This window comes from Chroicocephalus ridibundus, chromosome 4 (genome assembly GCF_963924245.1).
Source record: "Chroicocephalus ridibundus chromosome 4, bChrRid1.1, whole genome shotgun sequence".
In the NCBI taxonomy this organism is placed as follows: Eukaryota; Metazoa; Chordata; class Aves; order Charadriiformes; family Laridae; genus Chroicocephalus; species Chroicocephalus ridibundus.
In genome coordinates, this window is record NC_086287.1 from 55,280,243 (window position 1) to 55,296,343 (window position 16,101).

The 16,101-nt window shown below is 40.3% G+C and overlaps 2 protein-coding genes across 4 annotated transcripts in view; one reads left to right on the top strand and one right to left on the bottom strand.

Annotated features, from left to right (window-relative positions):
- The window catches only part of PPP4R4 (protein phosphatase 4 regulatory subunit 4), a 109,921-nt gene that overhangs the window by 73,444 nt on the left and 20,376 nt on the right, over positions 1 to 16,101 (top strand). The window lies entirely within an intron of this gene.
- SERPINA10 (serpin family A member 10) lies at positions 1,174 to 12,420 on the bottom strand. The gene is made up of 5 exons (XM_063332692.1): positions 12,019 to 12,420; positions 6,578 to 7,315; positions 4,839 to 5,112; positions 3,988 to 4,135; positions 1,174 to 1,384 (listed from the first exon to the last, which is right to left on the bottom strand). Exons 2-5 carry the CDS (start codon positions 7,284 to 7,286, stop codon positions 1,193 to 1,195), a joined length of 1,323 nt encoding a protein of 440 aa, XP_063188762.1. The 5' UTR covers positions 7,287 to 7,315; positions 12,019 to 12,420; the 3' UTR covers positions 1,174 to 1,192.

Below are 16,101 nucleotides of genomic sequence, written 5' to 3' on the forward strand. Positions count from 1 at the left end.
TCTATGTGCGTTTACTGATGGATACCTTTGAAGCTGCTCTGCCAAATGATTTTGAAAACTCTTCTGCCCCCTTTTGGGCAGCTATTTTTGTGAAGGCTGTTATGAGCAACTAGAGTAATGCTTAGATCTCTCAGTTATATATAGCTAGAAGTAGCTTTTTGCGTTGTTTCATACTTTATATATAGGACTCTGCTGCTAATTAAAATTTAGTAAATGTTAAAGATCTTGCTGTTCTGCTGGAATCACTGCACTGCTTGAATAAAGTGAATTGTATTTAGGTCATGGAAATATTTTTCTGAAAAATTTTGGCCACGCCTCTTGGATTTTAGGATCCAACTCTGAAGAGATTTATTCCACTTCTATGGAGGTATGTTTTTTCCTACCAAAGTGTGTCTTAGTTCAGGCATAGAGTCCTGTTACATAGTTCATCCTGATATCTAGATGATAATACATGCAGAAATTCTGCTTTAAGGAGAGGCACAGTTTGGTCTTATGAATCAGTACAAATTCAGATTTTCCACGTTCAGAATACCTAATTTTTTTTTCAGAATTATTTTGTCTTTAACAGAAAGAATATTTTAAAAGCAAACACATCATGTACCCTGAGGAAATGAGGTGATTTGATACTCTGAATAAACACTTGGAAAGAGGTCACACTCCCAGAGGATGCAGACTTCATGATAGACTCAGCACAATTTCTACAGTAATCAAATAAAGATCTAGGCAGAGGCTGTAAATTCTCTTTTCGGGCTTGATACTGCTTCTGTTTCTATAAGTGGCAAAATTCTGCCAGCATTGAGGTCAGTAGGCTCCTAAGTCTCCTCACAGCAGAAGATAAGATTGAGGAATATCAATCAAGCCTGCAGTGTTTGGGAATGAGCTTCCTGAATATTTTGGCATATGAATCTCTGGTTTTCATTCAGACTTAAATGTTGAATTTCAAAAGTTCCGTTCTGTGGGTTTTTTTTAATTGGCATGGTAGATTTTATAAGACACATTTTTGTCACTTTGTGCCTTAGTGAATTTCGCTTGTTACTTGGGCATTAATAAAATATTAATAGGGTGACCTACTGCTAGCTGGAGAGGCAAAACAGGTTTTCACATTTCACTGTCTTTTTATTCTAATGTAAATAATTAATAAAATAAAAATAAAACCTCTTACATACTCCAGAATAGAAACTGTTGCTTTTATTCACATTTCTGTTGGATCAACCACCCTGCCAATGAACAGTAATGTTTTAAAAGTTTCTTCATAAATCATAAAAAGGAACGGTTGATCCACTTTGATGACAGGAGGCACTGTGAAGGCGGTTATTTCTGACCCACTTGCTGCTGTGGCCTCCGTTCCTTCTTCATCCACTTCAATTACTGCCTTTTGGACAACCTGAAATGCAATGCAGCAATTAAATATGTGACAGAAATAAATACAAATATGTAAATAAATAAATATAAATAAACAGTTCTGAGCATAGGCCTCACTTAGAGATTTTCTTCTTGCAGCTGGTAGCATGAAGTGACCATTGCATTTGTGTGGTGCTCCTTGTTGACACCTAGCTAAAGGGAGAGTTTCTCAAAAGTGGGAGGTGGGTTTTCATCAGTCACAGACACTGGCTGGGTATGTCACCCACAGTTGATTTTGTGAAATCTTAGGCAAATGCACCAATCCTGGCTTTTTTCCTGCATATTTCTAATCCGTACATGTGGTAGCATAGAGTGAGTATGTACAGCAACGAGGTGCAATCCTGGACTGGTTTGAGGACCTTCCCTTCCCCCTGGAATCGCAACCTGGCAGGATCTGATGATCCCTTTTTGTTCTTTCAGCCTGTGTGTACCTCTGAGTACTTCTGTATTGGTGAACTGCTTAGTCAGCTATTGCATTCCCAACTCTCCAATTCCTAATTCTAGGAATGACTAATGTGAAGACAGTTGAAAGATTTCACCAGCGTTGAGCTCTCTGCTAAATATTCTTAAATAACGAAGTTGGTTATCATGATTCACAGGCACAGGATGCTCCTCTGGCACTTTGTAGCTGATGCACGTATTGCTTCTAGTATCAGTTAGCAGCTACTATTCAAGTGTGATTTTTCCATAACACAGTAGAGTTAACTGCGGAGAATCAGCATGAAGTAGCTGTATGATCAAGAGGAAGGGAAAAAAGTGCTGCAGATCCTTGAAAGTGAGACAGTTTATACCAAACTGAAAATCTCTGCAATTTTATCTGTTAAATATTTATTCTTAGGATGTTAATGTTTTCCCAGAAAGGTTATTTTGTTAAGCCAGCAAAATTTTGAAAAACTGTAGTTCAGGGGCTCGAGTTTTTGAAACTTAGATCGAAGTGTTTATCATACCAGCTATTAACAGTTTTGGCAAATCACAAAGGCTTCTGTAAGGGTTTGGTGTGTGGACACTTGTAATAGCAGCTCCAGCAGCTTAGAAGGATTCTTTCTGGTTGGGTACAAATACCTGAAGTGAGGGTGCAAATAAGATGGAGCCAGGCTCTTTTCAGTGGTGCCCAGTGACAGGACCAGAGATGATGGGCACAAACTGAAACACAGGAGGTTCCCTCTGAACGTGAGGAAACACTTTTTCACTGTGAGGGTGATGGAGCACTGGCACAGGGTGTCCAGGGAGCTTGTGGAGTCACTATCCTTGGAGATATTCAAAAGCCGTCTGGGCATGGTCCTGGGCAACCAGCTCTAGGTGGCCCTGCTTGAGCAGAGGGGTTGGACCAGATGACATCCAGAGGTCCCTTCCAACCTCAACCCATCTGTGATTCTGTGACGTCTCTCCCAGAGTTATGGTCCTAGGTTATTAATGCTATACATCCCCAAGTAGTTGCATTATATAAATTCCTTACATAGGTTTAAAAAACTGTTTTTAAATCCTGTATCAAATTAATCTCATTTGAGTCTGTTTTCCTCAACTGTTTATCAATCCAGCTTGTTGCAGAAATTTTGTTGCGTTTTCTCTAATGTATAAATTTGCATTTAGTATTAATCGCATTTCATCTTGCTCACACTGCAGTTCTTGAGTTCACCAGTTTCTCTGTGTGGTATCTCTTTTATCTTCTTTCTTTTACCATACCTCTTCATTCTCTGTCATCAACAAATTGTCTTTTGTATAGTCTAGCTGTTTCTTCTTCGTGGGACATCTCTGGTCACGGAGACCTGTTCCTTCTTGATATTGGTGTGGTGTCTTCCATTCTTTTCTGCTTCTCATTTTGCCTCTGTTTTCTGCCAGTCATCTGAAAATCATCTTTGCTCTCCCTTAAATAGTGGTACTGAGTTGTCTTCTCCTCCTCTTTTTCCATGGAGCTGTGTTCCTCTCTTCTTGGCTGTTCCCCACCATTGCCTTTGCCTGTTTAAGTGATGATCTTTGAAAGTTTCAGTGTATGAAGTGGAACATTGGTATGGGTCAGAGTGCAACTGTGTTGTGCTGAGGCTTTGCTGTGACATTCTGTTTTTTCTCTGCCAAGGTATGCAGAAGAAAAGGCAAGACTGCTTCAACTTCTCTTTCTCACTGTCACTTTTTGAGATTTTACTATTTGAGCTTTCTAAAGTTCTTTATTTTTAAGAAGAATACCTATTCCTGGACTGTGTGTGAGGGATTCCCTCTTTAGGTTTCCTGCCTTGCTCTGGCTTTTGCCATTTAACTCTCATTTCCAGTGCTTTTCTTGTCCATAGTTTTTGTTTAATTGTGCTCCTTCCCCCCCCAACTATATTCTTGAGGCAGAGATTTCCTCTAGGAAAAGCTTTCCTCCTCCTTATCTCAAGATAAGCTAGCTTCGGAAGGTGTTCAGCACATGTGAAGTGTGACCGTCCCTTACTTCTACACACTTCATACTTGAATGATGCAGAGGAGGTCCTTTCCTATTTAGTGTCCCTATAAGTGTCTCTATATACATAAAGAGAGACTATATATAGTTGCTTGGCTGGGCCCTTTATATACTATTATAATCCAAATAGCAAATAATTTTAGAAGGCTTACCTGTGAAACTGCTACATATCCTTCATCTGTGAGATGACTAAGATCTGCTGTACGTGTAAAGAGATTTTTAATTCCAAGAGCATGAAGCAATTTCTTCATTTTATATTTTTGTTCTAGTTTGAACTTTGGAAATGAGATGTCCACTTTTCTGTTGGAAAAAAAAAATCAATGCAGACTTGGACTATGTAGTAGATCACTTGACTGTTGAAATGCATGCTACTCAGGCATTAAGCTTTACACGTTAAAAAGAAGAGACAAGAACTAAAGAGTCTCTGCAGAAGTTTCGGTTGGCAGAATATCCTCTCTGACTTGTTGACTGCCAAAGATTCTAGAAATCATTTCCTTCTCTGTGTAAAATCCACCAGCATTTCCAGTGCCTTGATACCAGGCTGACACATGAATTTACTGACCAGTGGAAAGAATTGTCATTTCAGGAATTGCATTTCACAGGAATAACTTGGGTTTACATTTTCATACTCTGTGTTTCCACTGGTAGGAAAGGTTTCATAAATACACTGCATATCTAGATTTATTGTGCACTTCGCCTGGCAGTGCTAAATTTACAGGGAGAGAATGGAAGGTGTAAGGAAGAATTTGGAAAGACTGGATTGCCTATGCCCTTAGAGAGACATTTCTAACTGAGACAAGCCACAGAGATGTCATCTCAGAGTAGAAACTTTCATATGGGCTGTGGGTTAGCCATTAAAGGACCTCTACTTTGTAGATACCTAATGCCACAGAGACACCAGCGTGTGAACAGGGTTAGGAAGGCTAGCTAATCTTTATTGTGCTTTTGTTGCTTTGCTGCAAGACATAAAAGACATTAAGGCCAATGGATGTCAACGCAATACCTTGCCTTCATGTTTGCAAGCCAGGATTCCACAAGCTCTGTAGTCAGGTGGTCTTCAAGTGACATGTAATCTCCCTCCTTTTCTGGGATGGCAATCAGCATGTGGGCTTTCCCTTTGTAGGGTAACTTTATCACAGTGCATCTTAAGTTCTCATCAAAAGTTGAATTAACTTTATCTGACTTAAACATCATGGGTACCTTTACGTTTCTGTATTTGTTTATGTGGAAAGTCTCCATTTCTGTGAATTTGGAATTAAATGGGTAGACCCACTTGCCTGAGGAAAGAAAGAAAAAAATAATTATGTGGATTCAGACTTGTTCAGAAACCCTTAAAAAAAAGTATAGGATATTTTCTGTGTCTAGTTGAAGTGGATGTCAGTTGTGTCTGGGATAAGTGGATGGCAATTGCTGTATGTTTAGTGTATGTGCTTTAAATTTTTTTTACAGCAGGAAAAGGAAGTGATCGACAAAATAAACTCCTTCATTTGCAGGAAAGAAGGGAAATTTTTTTCCAAGGTTGATTAGCTGCCAGTCAAGTTCAGAACTGATAACCTTTTTGTTTATTGAATGTCATATGAGCATCCATCTTTTATTAACATATTAATTTATCTGAAATTCTCTACCAGCTGTTCAACATCCTGTTTTTAAATTAATTACACAATCTTTTGGATGGGGATTCAGCAGTGCACTGACTTGTAAGGTGCACTGGAATGTGATCTCTTCCATACTAATGATTCTGATCTCTACTGTTGCTTTCAATTGTAGCCACAGTCATTTATCTCTTTTCTCTGATTTTCTGCCAGAGAGAGTAAACCTTGGCATTGGACAAACTGCACTTTTGTAAATACGGAAGAATAAAGTTAGTCCATAGGAAGGCTGTATGGAAGAGGGGTAGTTTTCTTTGTTCTCATGTGTGCACTTATTTTAGTGGGGTTTCCATGGATGACATCTGTTGAGGGATTTGGACTTTGGAGTAGTGGCTGTGACTGTGGGTTCTCTGCGCAGCATTCATCTCGTCCCCTTAGTTGCCCTAGTTCTTTGTCTTTGCATTTTACTTAACCACGTGTCTCTGCCTTCTGTACGGCTGTTTCAGAGTAAAGGGTGGGCCCTGGCTCCCTGTCATTGCCAGGACCTCCTTTTGGAGACCCTAATCTATCTTCTAAGCTGGTGGTCAGAAAGACCCCAGCCACAGGAAAATAAGCATAAGATATTTGTCAGTAGAGGACCCATCACAGCTAATTCTTTCCCGCTCCCTGTAAGGTAATGTGATGGGGTAGTTTGTTTCCTCTGGGGTGAAAGATTCTTCACTGAAATAGAGAAATTATTTTTTTTTCATGGTTTTGTGTACTATGTAAAATCAGTCAATGATTTTATGCCCAGTATCCAACATTCAAAAGACTATCACGATTAAGGCTTTTTCATTTTAATTGCTGAAAGAAAATTAAACATCCTTTTTAGTCATAAGGAGGGATCATTCGGAGACAGATTGAGATAGGTTGGTGCAGGACTTCATGTTGTATGGAGACTCCGTTTTATGGAAGAAAGCACAGAAGAATTGTGGTTGCCTTTCATGAAAAATCATTTCCTGTTAAATAAACCTAATAGAAGAAAGTAAATCTAGATAGAGATGTAGAGAAAACAGGACATCTGAATTAATTTAAACTTCCCCTAATGTAGCTGAAGTTAGAGTCTTGATTCTTCTAATAAATAATCATTTTGCAAAATAAAAACAACAATTACCTTTGAAGATGATGTAGTCCACAAGCAACAGTTTATTATGGCGGTCAAGCTCTTCAAACAGCTGTGGGATTTTTCCTTTGGTCCTTTTGTTAATGTTTTGATTTATTACAGATTTTGCCTGTGTAAAGTTTTGAAAGTCCACTCTCAGGAATTCCATATCAAAGTACTGCTTAGATAAATTGAGGAAAGACTCCCTGAGTCTGAAGTCCATTTGGATAAAAGAAAGAGTACCTTGCACAAGGAGAAGTTCTTCATTCATTGTGATGTTATCTTTCAGTTGTTTAAACAAAGCTGGCAGATGATGGCGATCCATTCTGTCCTTCAAAGCATGGAGGTTTAGACTTTTTACTATTTGTCTGTGTGTTTCCCCTTTGGCTGCCAGCATATAAGCAGTCATGAGAGCTGATACGGAAAGGGGAGAGATGATTACATTGTTATCATGTGTCATTGCAATTTTTCTGTAGAGGTTAAATCCAAAATTTGCAGTCTTTTCAGTAAAGTTGTAAAGAGTGAAGTCTTCGAGACCTCGCTCTTCAAAAGGCTTGGAGGTGTTTTTATGATAATGCCACTCTTCAGAAATATTGACATTTTTATTTCTTTCCATTAAATTATTCTCTTTTTCATTCTTTGGACTTTTAGATTTGATGCCAGCCTTGCTGATTTCAACACAAATTTCACTTAAGAGAAGTAGGTAAATTCCTGTTTTCATGTTGACATCCAGTAGAGCTCTTTTTTTTTCTAGTAAAGAAAACAGAGAAATAAGAAAAAAAAAAAAAACAAAACGGAATTAATTTTTAGTTTGTTCATCTATTTGCAATGCAAAAGGTCATAGATGTGGCAAGGTGGTCTTTCTGCGTCTTCAGTGTATATACCCTAAACTTAAGATCTGGTTCCTATCTGAAAGGTCAAATTTAGATCAGTGAAAGAGAGAGGTTTCCAACATCATGAAGTGCATCCAGAAGAAGTATCATCATCTTCTGGTATTGGTGGTTCACGTCAGAAGCATTTCACTGATTTTCCCTTGCTAACTTGTAATTCCTTTACAAAATCCGAAATTTCAAGTATGACATGCAGCTCAAAAGATGAAAAATCAGCTTGTTGGACCTGTGTCGCAGCTTTCGCTTCTGTGAAATTGATTTCATCTATAAGCACAAGAATTCTAGGCAGCATGTGATGGAAATGACATTTTCCCTGGAGAGCTCTAATGCAGACTAATCCTAGCAAATTTGGATGGTGACCTACTAAAAGCTGAGAGACTTGTAGCTCCCTTTCTGCACTTCATTGGCACTGGTGGGTGGATTGTGTTCTCCACGGTACGTGTCTTAATCATGGTTACCATTCCTATTGGATCCATCCTTTCCTGGATAAGGGTAGTGGCCTGACAGTTACCATCCCTTCTGTAGAAATGTTAACCCTTAATATTTGTTACCTTACATGTTTTATATTAGTGGCATACTGTTTCAACAAGATTCAACTCCTTAGGGGGAAAAAAACACTTGGGAAGCACAAAAAGTGTCTGATTTTCTAGTACGATAAATGCCAACCTAGAAAACAATCTGGTTTTGACAGTGAGAGAGTATTATATTAAAAATTGTATTTTTAAAACACACTTAAATACCTGTTTGTTCTCCACAAAAATCAAAGTACAGCCACTAGGTTTTGTTCCAGAAACGGTAACTTTGAAGAACCATGCAGAAAAATATATATGTATGTAAATATTTTTAAAATATTTCAGACGTGACTCAGAGAATGCTGGAGTTCTACAGTGCAGATCACTTTTACAAACTTTGAAAAACGGAGTCTTGCCATGCCAAACTTATGCCTTGTTTTCCTGGGAAGTTTTTTTAGAAGGATGTATTTATCTGGTTATGTAGAAAATTAAAATCAGACAAAACCAGTCTGTCTTTAAGAGATTGCTTTAAGCCAAACTCACCAGAATAAATCAGGATTAACACCACTCACACACGGATTGCACAAAGCTGGTCTAAGTCAAGGCAGACTCTGTGCCTATGGGATTTTTACACATTCATTCTTCTAACCACATAAAACACCCAGTTTTGAAATAGGTAGCCATGGCATAACAGGGAACCACACAGTAACGACACCTAGGCAAGGTGAGCTATTTGCACATATGGGGAGGAAAACAAAAGATCCAAATGCTAATGTGGCACCAGTAGCTCTTTGTCAAGCAACTGTTCTTTCAGGGATACCATTATCAAAAGGTTGTTGTGCTCGAAGAAACCCAGTCAGTGCTTTTATACTTTATCTTGCCCTTTGGTTCACTTACAGAAAAGTTAATTTGGGGAAAAAGTGAGACACAGTGCAGTTTTTAATGGTATCTGTAATCATACCTTTTTCCCAGTCAGCTCTTCCCTTGCTACGTTGTGTTCGTAGGTTGTTGGAGAGCCGGGCTTCAGATAATCTCATGACAAGTATAAAAATCCACCTATCTAGTTCATTTTTAGTATTGATAAGACATCTGGCGCTTAGTATAGAAGCAGTAGGTGAAGCATTTCTATAAATGTGAAGGGAGTGTACTGATGTGACCCTGGAGAAGCAGGAATGATTTAGACGTAGGAAGTTTTTGCCAATGAACCTGATCAGCACTCCACTGCCAAAAACAGCTTCAGAAAGAAGGTCAAAGTTCTGTGAAAACTTAGATACATATTGTTAAGACATACCAGATTTTGTATGCAACATACACGGCAGCGGTCAAGGAGACGTTATGGCTACGGTGTTTGAATCCCTAAGGTAACATCCTAATATATGGCTGCATTGAGAGAGCCAGTCTCTAGCTCAGCAAGAGAACAAGGCTGAAGTTCTGACATCGGTATCTGTAGAGAGCTAGGTGTTGCAGCTGCTAATGTATTTCTGTCGAGAGCCTGCTGTCTACTGTTCTTTCTAGCAAGTGGATGTGAAATTTCTGTGTTACTGCCCATACTGACCAAGCCCTGAAAAGATTATGGGGCCCAGGACTGCAAATACAATGTCGTTGTGAGGAGTTCTTGCCTTTCCTCATTTCATTTCACTTCGCATCCTTCTGCTATAGCTTGCTTGTTACTCCATTCAGCTCATTCTCCTGATCACGTGCCATAGGATTCCCTGTTCTTTTATACTTCAGTGTCCAGCAAATGGTGAAGGTTTGTCAGTGCCATCTCCTCCCTGAAAATGCCATGTTTCATTGTCAAATAGCACAAGGATGAAACAGTTGTTCTGTGCTTAAAAATACAAGTTGTGATTTCTGAGCAAAGTTGATAAAGGTCTCTTCATCTGTCCAACAAAAGGTTTGGAGAGAACTGGACGCATTTTACAGAAGGCCTCAGGCAAACTTTAGTGTCAGACATTGCTCATGTAAATTTGCACATGCGAACGCGGTTTTCAAGCATAAAGTGAAAATATGCTTATCATTCATCTTTCCATCAAAGCAATATATGAATTTCTCTCCCATACAGCCGTGTTGAATTGCACCTTATGGAAAAATCCTGAATGGCCATAATCCTTGGAGACACCTTTTCCCATTGTAAATTAAACAGGATGTTCAAGACCACGAAGCCTGCACAGAAACCTTTTGTATAGCAGTGGCATGCGAATGGATAAACGAGATGAAAAGATGGATTATATGGCCCATCATTAAAGTAGTAAGTGATTCAAGAATCTAGAAAACACATGGCAACTATTAACTACTCCTTTTAAGTTAAGGATCTGTAACAGCAAATTACGGTCATTGTATAATTTGTGATTTGGCATATGGGAAAGCTGGTTTTATTTGATTGCCGTTGATTCAGAGTTCAGCTGAATTTCACAGTTGCCTGATTCAGGCTGTGGGAGTTAGTCCTGAAAAGGTATGTTGATGTGAGTACTGAGACATTTGGGTGCCAAGTCACAGGGTGTTTTTGGCACTCAGGTGGTGTGCTATTTTCTTTTGAGATAATAGGTCACGTTCTGTACTTGGTGCAACACAGATGGGCTGTAATGACTTAATCGGGAGGCAGTGAAATCCCTGAATGTTATGCCTCCTCTCGAATGCATGGCAGCCAGGGAACAGAGCAAAATATGCAGTGCACTGTGGTTCTGAATATTTTTTCTTTATTTTTCTTTCCTATTAACTCTTGTTTTGTTTTGAATGAGATTCCCAGTGTCTGGATTCTGCAGGACTGGAATAGAGAAGGGGATGACTTCAGCTCCTGCCTTGCTGGCTAAATGGTTTTGTCTGATTTTCTGCAGGGTTGGGATGCTTATTCTCCCCTGACAGACTGCAAGCTGTGCTGCTAAGAGCTATTACAGCAACTGCAAGGCGTTTCTGCTCCTTATGTAGTGACCCACTTCTGTGGGAAGTAACATAGGCACCGAGGTACCATCCTGACGCGATGCTGCGCCTGCCCCGGCAACAAAGGAGGAGGTCCTTTCCCCTGGGAGCCATCCCTGCTTCAAAGAACTATCCTGCAGGGTCAGCTCTAGCATAGAGACGGGGATTGGAAAATTTTGCTTTTGATTGTATTCAGTCACAGAGAAAGGGCTTTCTGCAACAGCAGCAGTCCCTCTGAAAGAGCACCAGGCCTAACTGCTCACTAGACACTGCAGAGCACCAGCTCTTCCCCCTCCTTTCTGGGGACAGTGCAATTCCTGTGCTGACAGCATTGCGTTCCGCGGACGTCACCGTTGCGTCTCTCTCTCAGAGGTCTGGGACAGTGCTTGGCTCAGGCGGGCCACCAGATTCACCCCGGGAGATAGGAAGTGACTGGATGGGGAAAGCAGGAGTTGCCCTCCAGAGGGCTCTGCCTTCCTGACCCGGGTGGGTTTCAGACTGAAAGGAGAAGGCAAACAGGCACGTCCCAGACCACATCATTCAGCGCTCGAGAAGAGTCCTGCATTCTCAGGCAAACACAAATGCTACTGGCTCGGGTGTTATGAGCGTCACAGAAATAAGAACCTCACAGTTGCCCTAAGCATTCACTGCAAATTTGAGATTGCAAAAATGGAAGTTAACATTACAGCAGCTGTATCATTCACTTTTAGTAACAATTAGAAATAAAGCATGCCCTCTAGGACTAGGGAAAACAGTTCTGGAAACAATAAGGTGATATTTTTGCACATTTTAGGCTTGTATTTTTACACCTGAGTGAAGCTTATTGCGAATTTCAGAGCTCAGTTTATGCATAGAATAGACAGTTAATTAATAAACATATAAGTGTTAGAACAAAGTGAACATTCCTTCCATTTTAAGAACTTTTTTTGTCTAGTAGTCTCAGATGCATTTTTCTTCTGAAGGCATTAGAGCAAGAGAAAAATAAAATATATTAGAATGCTGATTATAGATCTAGAACCATTTAAAACATCACATCTAGAAAATAGCTGATAAATATATATAATTATGTATATATAAAAAGATATAATAATCCTTCCCTTTAGAATCTAAATGCTTTACATAAATCTTGTCTTACCTATTAGGTAGCTCCTCTGTTACTTTTCTCAATCAACTATGTTGAAAAATGAGATGAAGGTGTCTGTCCCATATAGAAGTTTTTCAACAAATATTTGCTCTTCCAAAGAGTGAAAATCTGGTTTTGTCTGTTATTAATTAACTGCTTTATAAACACTGCGTGTTGCGTTTCCCATAAATGGCATAATGAAGGAGGGTTTTATTCCAGTAAGTTATATCTTTCATGAAAAACAAGAGAACAGTAAACTCTCTGCATCCAGCCCTTCAGCACCCCAGCAGGATTTGGCCCCACACATCCCATTGCCCATGAGAATTATTTTACAGGCAGTCTGTGAGCTACTCGGTGGTGGAAGCAGTATCCAACCCTGCCTAAATACCCCCTTTCATAAAAGAATAGGTCACTGTTCACTGAGGCAGGGCGGAACACGAGGGAGGGAGGGAGGGAGGGAGCAGGTACAGAGCATTTGTGGGGGTGTTGTCAGCTCCCTCCCCCTCCAGTTTGGCCATTCCTTTTCGAGGAAACACCACGGCTCCGCTCCCTGTTTCGAGAGCATGCCAGCTATTCAGTGACACAGCAGTATGCCCAAATTAACTGACTGATAAGCCCATAGTGATGTTTCTCCTTGGGGGAAGCTGATAGTAAAATGTTGTACAGAGCTATGAGAAATAAGAATTAACATTTTTAAACTTTCAGTTGGTCTTGCTTGGACAGATTTGACAGCCTTGTTTTGGGTCGTGAGCATTATTAGTTGGGCAAGGCACATTCTTTAAGGCGGATAGTTTACTCAGCAATTTCTGTAGCGTGGGCATGAGCTAAACTCTCCACTATTTCGATCATTGGCCTAATTCCAAATAAAGTATAAATATGGAACCCCTTATCTTCCCCTCATGCTCCTAAATTACTTTACTTTTTAAAATACTACCAATTTCATTCTGATTTGAATTGTACAAGAAAAAGAATTTTGCCTTAGAACTTGAGGTAAGGGGCCTAGTCTCTATTTTTCAACTGAACTGAAAAAAAATTATTATTCTCAGTCTAGTGTAAGCATTGTCAGAGGAATGGATGAAATTTTAGAAAGCTCATAAAGGGCTTGGGCATTCAGAACTCAATGCAAAAAGGCTTTTTTGTTGTTGTTGATGAGTATTACTTCTATAGAATTGACATCAGTGTTTGACTACTTAGTGCAAGATTTGCTTAGGAAGTGCTTAAGACCGGAACGTAGCGCCTCCATGGCCAAACCAGGTTTGTGTCCACGTTGCAGGGACACATTACTGGAGGACAGTTGTGGGAGAGTTGCACTTAAGTTCAATGGAGACATGAAGAGTCACAGGCCCTAAGTACCTAAATTCTTCCTTGGTTTAAATTCTTTTAAAATATTCTTTCTAATCCCTGTCATAATGTGCCTCAAGTGTAGATATTGTGTTAAAGAACACAGGGACATAAGATGGAGTTACTCAATTAAGGCCCTGTCCTAACATGACATGGCCTAATCCCTAAGCGTAAAAAGCTCAGCTGTGGGTGCCCCAGTGACTCCAGAACTTCAGTTCTCTGTCCACCTAACCGGGTATTTTTTTTTCACTTCCTAGTCTATAGTTGTTTCTGGTTAATTCAGTTGGATTTGAAATTCAAATTTCTTCTCATTACATGGAAGAAATTTGCATCTGATGTGGTCGAACAGAGCTGCATTGCTGCGATGTGCTCCTGAATCTGTGTGTCTTCTGGAGAGTGTGGTACTGTGGTTGTGGCCCAGGAAGACAATACAAAGAAAGCCTGATTCATACAAAACCATACCCAGTTTTTGTGCTCAGCAAAATTAGCATTGTTATTAACAATGATAATAGCAACCAAGCATCTTCCTAGCCCTCGCTCCAGGACCCTGAGATGCATGGTCACCTCTGGAAGCCCAGCCTCAGTTAAGATGCAACAATATTGATATTTAATATTCAAAAGCTGAAGTCTTGCGTATAGATGGTAGTGAAAAGCAGGGTTTGAAGAAGTATTAAGGTCTTTAAATCTCTCTGGTAAATCTTTTCTGGACCGAAAAAACACATCAATCCCGTGTTAGCTGGAAGAAGGAGGCTACTGTGAGATGTATTGGTTGTGTACAGAGATCTGAGGGAATTGTCCTCCTCTCTAGTTACTCACGAAGCCCTTGCTAGTTTTTCATGCTGGGTGACACCTTGCTGAGAGTATCTTCCACACACTATTGGGAGTAACATATTCCTCCCACCAACTACTATTTATATTGTCAGTCGCCCCTCAGATTCAACAGAGCTTTCTGAGCAGTAAAACAGCATATGGGTAACACCCTGCCAAACTATACATATTTGCAGATTGATTTACTGGGAGAGGATTGCCGGTGTGTCACAGTGGCAAAATTGCACTTTTCCGCAGTTTAAGACAAAACCACCCCTGAGAGTAGAACAAGCAAGGGCAATACACGTGTATTGGTGCCCAGTTGCATCTCTGCTGGGAGCTTGTGCCAGCACTGTGCTGAGGCTGGGCAATGGGCGACTGTTATGTCAGCAGTTGAGCTAAAGACCGTCTGTTCTCTAATAGACAAGTTTTTTTGGATGCACATACAACTCTGCAAAACTTGGCAGTAGTTACGCGGTCCAGGTTCTCACCAATCTGTTTGTCAAAGGCCCCGTGACTCTTGAGTACCTGGGGGTAGACACTGCAGAGGCAGGCTCAGCTGCTTGTTCCAAATATTCAGAGCATTTCTGAATAATTATAAGCCCCTTTCATTCTTTTACAGTTCTTCTTGGGCTGGCAACACCTCTGCTTCAGTGGCTGCTTTTCCTCTTACTTACTTTCCTCAGTTTGGTTTAGGAAACCTTCAGTGACTGTGGAGCAACCAGTCATCTTAATATTTGGTTTGTTTTGGGCTTAGGTTCCCTGTGCTAACTGTGGTTCCTTCCAGTTACAAGCTCCTTGGTACAGCCATAGTGTTTGCTTAGGTAATGCCCCTGTTTCACATGCCGTGCCCCATTTTAGCAACGTTTGTGACTCGACCACAGCTGAGCTTCGAAGTGGGCTATGAGGTGTGATGGGCATGACTGCAGTACCAAGAGATTGGGTTCCAGGAAGGAAACTGGTGGTTTAATTAAGGGTATCCGTACCAGGTTCCCAGTAAGAGAATTTTTGGAACTGTTTCTTGCCTTGCTCAAACAAGGTAGTAACCAGGTAGATATGTTTCACTCAAGGCCCTGCAAATTTCTGTCCCCAGCAAGTGGCCACCCACTTGGTTTCTCAAGGGCAGACACGGTATTTACACCTTGTCTTGATGGAGCTAGTTGAGATCAGTTATAAATACTGTTCAGGCTGGAATCTCATGAGAAGAATTGAGGTAAAAAGTGTTAATGTAGGACAATATTTGGGCTGAATGTGATCTAGCCTCTTCCACATTTCGTAGACTAAACAAAATACCAGTGTACCAGGAGTAGGGCAGGAGATACATAGAGATGATTTCCAAGGATCTATATTTCTTCTGAAGCTTGACTGTGAAATGACTTGTAACACATAAACTAAGATACTCTAACAGCGATAAAACAGCTCTTTATACAGTCTCTTGAACACACTTAGTTTGTCAACGAGATGATTCATCAAGGTGGCTGCTGCTTCTCCCACTCAAAGAATGCACACTGTAATTGAAATCAGCTGGATGCAAACACCCTGATGGCTCCATACCTACACTGTTTATAAGCCCGACCCTTATTGTGGAGAACTGGGCCTATGCAGTTGTTTGTATGGGAGGATTCCTGGAGTGAAAGCATCTTTGGAAAGTATGTATTTCTGCCTCTCATGTGGGGTGGGATGGGTGCGTTACTGTACAGGATGGACAAAGCAGTAAAGCTGTGGTATTTCATAATGTAGGGCTGAAGTATCTCCTTTATATTTTCAGTTTCACAGTCAAGCGCTGTCTAATTGTCCCTGATCACCCAAATAAAATTATAATTGGCTGTTAATATGACATCTTGCTATGGAAGCTTTTCTAGGAAATGCAGAAATGACGAAACACTGTACTAGTGTGTCCAGAGAAGTACTCTCAATTTTCAGTAACAGGTAAAACAATCATCCATG